The 4,316-nt window shown below is 43.2% G+C and overlaps 1 protein-coding gene across 1 annotated transcript; it reads right to left on the minus strand.

Annotated features, from left to right (window-relative positions):
- Nucleotides 1-177: 177 nt before the first annotated feature.
- LOC108678994 (neurofibromin) lies at nucleotides 178-4,149 on the minus strand (the record flags this gene model as incomplete). The annotated part of the gene is given in 4 exon segments (XM_018167493.2): nucleotides 178-250; nucleotides 2,708-2,894; nucleotides 3,142-3,334; nucleotides 3,918-4,149. Coding segments are annotated over 4 exon segments (632 nt in total), but the record flags the coding sequence as incomplete, so codon positions are not given.
- Between the last annotated feature and the right edge of the window lie 167 nt (nucleotides 4,150-4,316).

Below are 4,316 nucleotides of genomic sequence, written 5' to 3' on the forward strand. Positions count from 1 at the left end.
GTCACTGGTATGGTGGAATGACTGGTTACTGGTATGATATGTCACTAATGAAGGTATAACATGTCACTGGTATGGAGGTATGACACGTCACTGGTATGGTGGAATGACTGGTTACTGGTACGATATGTCACTAATGATGGTTTAACATATCACTGGTATGAAGGTATGACAGATGATCATGCTACAAGTTACTCACTTCAGAGCAGGATTGCTGTGGCGCGGTTATGACGTCACAAGCGCAAGCTGCCATCTGTGAAGCAAGCGCCGGTCAGAGCTACGGACATCAAGCCAGGCTAAAACCAAGGTGTCAAGCCTGGCTTAGACAACCAAAACCATCAAGGCTGGCAAAGTTCAGGGCGTCAAGCCATAATTACCAAATACATTCTTCAGGCTATGCGTCAAGCCAAGGCTATCAAGCCAGACACTCAACCTATGGCTTCAGAGCAGCCCGCGACGCATGACTAGGAGTGGCATGGTATGGGGGAGTGGCTACAGGTGAGAGAGTGGCATGGGGAGGGGGAGTGGCATATATAGAGTGGGGGACTGGCCTCAGGTGGGATAATGGCATAGAGCGGTGGAGTGGCATGGCGTGGAGAAGTGGCCTTAGGTGAAAGAGTGGTATGGAGTGGATAATTGGCCTCATGTGGGAGAGTGGTATGGAGTGAGGGAGTGGTCTAATGTGCGGGAGTCACCAGAGTGGGAAGGGTGTCGCTCAGAACGCCACTAACTATCTTTAACGGCTGGCGAAGTAAAGTTTTCGGCATTATTGCATTTCATTTTTCAAGTAAATTACAAATATTGTCATCCAGCGCTAGATCCATTATGTACAACTTGTATAGCAGCTCTCGCATATATAGATACTCGCATAAAACTAGCATATAATGCTATGCTCCATATTCCAGAGTGATACAAGTTATAGCGGATTATCACCGATAATGTGAGCGGCGAGCAGCTTATTTTATCCATAATACAATCGTTTCTAATACTCATGATAGTAAGACATGAATCTCAAAGAAAGCAAAATAAAAAAAAATCGTCAACTTTAAGTGGTCGCCTCTTGGGATCTTGTGATGGCGTATTTAGACTTGGTCGCATGAAATTCTGGACGAAAGAATATATCCAGTTTCGTAAGTGCTTCCGCTGTTTTTTTTTTGCCTGATGATATCTCGTAATTTAAAGAAGATATTCAATTCTCATGGATTATTTGTAATTGAACATATTACACGATATCATCCCGAATAAGGTTTGCAAAACTATTTCCAATGTAAACTATAAACAAGGAAACAAAGTTCCGTGTTTTTACATTGCTCAAAATATGGCGGGGCAGCAAAGTTGGGTAGGTTCATCGCCTCAGTTTTGTGATTATTTGTATACTTCCACTACACTAAATACTTGAATGATTCTCTGGGGCAGCTATTGCACTCTAGTATTTTTTATGTTAATTAATTTCATTTTGATGGTCGTAATTCCAGTTAGCAAGCTCCGCAGCCGTAACCTTGTAAGCCCAAGGACTAATTAGACGCTTGAAGTATCTTCATAAAAAATATAACTCAGTACTCACTGCAGTGAGTGACAGAGACCGCATATTCTCGTCGACGAAAACGTGAAGTCACGAACGGACAGACAGACGGACATGGCAAGCACAATAGCGCATTTTTTTCATAAATGAGAAAATGCGCTAAAAAGATTTATTCTTTAGAGAAATTGACGCAAGGCGAGGAATTGACCAAAAATTGGATTTCAACTATTTTTTGGTGAGAAGCTTTTAAGTAACTCATGTTAGGAAGTTTCCTTCTATAAAGGCAATTTGTAGGTAATTGTTGGCAAGAAATGTGCTCAGATCTCACCACAGAGTTACTTGCTCCGGGAATCGAATTAAAGTTTTGCTTTGAAGAATATTCAAACAATAACTTAAGATGTAACTAAATTTTTTGATGTAGTACATCTCGCCTTCATTTATGATATTCAGGCAGATGATGGGGTTCCGTAAATGGTTTGAACTTTTAAAGTCGAAATTTTCCATAACAATAAAATGATACAATAAAATTGAAAAAATTTCAATTTATAACTCGCAAGGTACAACTCTAAGGAAACATTTCCTTTAGTCGATTTGTGCTTTTCAATCTAGATTTTTTTTTTTTGCCACTATAACCAAACACAATCGCTAGATTCCATGGTGCGCTACATACATTTCGCTACATACAATGCATGTATGACGATGTCCCATGAACATGATGGGACATCATGTCATCATCATGTGATAGGACATCATGTCCATCATCATGTGATAGGACATCATGTCCATCATCATGTGATGGGACATCATGCCATCACATGACGGCTGTTAACTCTACCAGCATCTGCCGCTCCTCAAAAGTTGCAAGCACGAAAGTATATGTCCAGTGTTTGGCCAAAAATAATACATATACAAGTAAATTACGTAAGGCAGTAAATATCGATTTGAGAAAAGTTCATGCGATGAAATGATGGTTGGAAATATGATATATACGAAAAAGCTTACGATACAAAAGGCAATGCTAACTACGGACAAAAACTACAAGAAATCATCAAAATGCTTCTATTTTCTACAGAGATGATAATCACAAAAACATACGAAAATTATTAAAATGAATCGAGCAATTTAACGAGACGAACAAGGGTTAGCATATTTACATCATGGAGGCAGGTGTGCGGGATGACAACTTACCTTTCTCAGTTGGCGAGGCCAGGGTGAGTGAGGACATGGAGGAGGACAGGTTAGCTGAGGCCACGGACAGCATGGAGGGATACTGGGCCAACTCCTGCTCCAGGCCATCATCTCCAGGTAGGCATGTCTCCACCATCGCCTCCAGGCAGTTCACGAACAGCTCTGCGTTCTGAGCGCTGCAGTTACTCTGCCCAGACATGCAGAGTTATGCAGAGCTCGGTTGTATTGCAAGGTGTTCGCCTTAACGCGAAGTAAGGGAGGTCTTAAAATTTAGCTAGCAAAGGTTTAAATGCTACAAGCCCTCTTCCACCTTGGTCTGAATGATTGACCATCGAAGGTCTGAGAGACAGATCAATGTAAACCTTTCGCCCAAACCTTGGTGTTAATGATGTGCAAGCAAAGATCTAGAAGACACATAGTAAACGGTCCCCCACCTTGGTAAAAGGGCCAGCAAAGCGCCAGAGTCCCCCGAAGCCGCACCCCTGCAGGTGGTAGAGGGCCTGGTGCGCCGCGTGTTGGTCCTCGCAGGCCACCAGGTTCAGGATGATCGCCTGCACCGCGTTCAGGATGACAGGATCGTGGCACAGCGACAGCACGTTCGTTATCTTGGCGTCCAGCAGCGAGTGTCTGCAACAGGCGTAATGGGATTTTTTGGATGTGGTGATGGAGAAAACCATGTTCAGCGTCATAGTGACGCGAAAAACCCTGTTCGTTATCTTGGCGTCCAGCAGCGAGTGTCTGTAACATGCAGTGTAATGGAGGATGTTTTTGGATGTGGGGATGGAGAAAATCAGGTTCAGCGTCATAGTGACGCGAAAAAACCCTGTTCATGACCTTTACGGCAAATAGTGAGTGTGTATTGAAGTTGAACGGAGGATCTTTCCGGTAAAGAGCAACAAAAATGGTTACAGAAAACATGACATTCAGCGTCACAACCAGTTACAGTGATGAGAAGAATTACAGTTCGTGATTTTGGTGTCAAGAAGATCGCTAGGTAATGTACCCAATCTGCGTACACTAGAAAATTCAATGAGAAAACTTAATCAAAATGGCACGCAAGCAGCAAATGTCGCTGAAAATCGTAACGGAATCTTAGCATCATGGCCCAATGCAGGTGAATGAAATCATTATTGAATTCTTTTCACAAAATTAGTGAATATTAGAATAATTTGGGAAAATACAGCTGCAACAAATAGCGAGAGTCACTCACATTACGGAGAAGACGCGCGGGAAGACAACCGAAGCCTCGGCCAGATATTCGTAGAGTACACGCATCTCGTTCTCATCGTTCGTGTACTTCACTAATGTCGCCATGACAGTGAGCACCAGGATCTGCGTCGTGTACTCGGTGAGCACATCAGGGTCTAAGAGCACATTGTTCTCATTGCTCACGCTCACGCGGGAGTTGCGCTCTTTGTTGTTGCCTGACATTGCGCTGGCACCTGTACACAAGTGACGGAATAAAGACAATATCTTGCATGGCTGCTTGAAATTATAAACTTAGCTATTTATAGCACCACGTACCCCTACATGACTGCCCAGCACCACGTACCCACACATGACTTCCCAGCAGCACGTACCCACACATGACTGCCCAGCACCACGTACC

Source organism: Hyalella azteca, unplaced genomic scaffold (genome assembly GCF_000764305.2).
Source record: "Hyalella azteca isolate HAZT.00-mixed unplaced genomic scaffold, Hazt_2.0.2 contig7725, whole genome shotgun sequence".
In the NCBI taxonomy this organism is placed as follows: Eukaryota; Metazoa; Arthropoda; class Malacostraca; order Amphipoda; family Hyalellidae; genus Hyalella; species Hyalella azteca.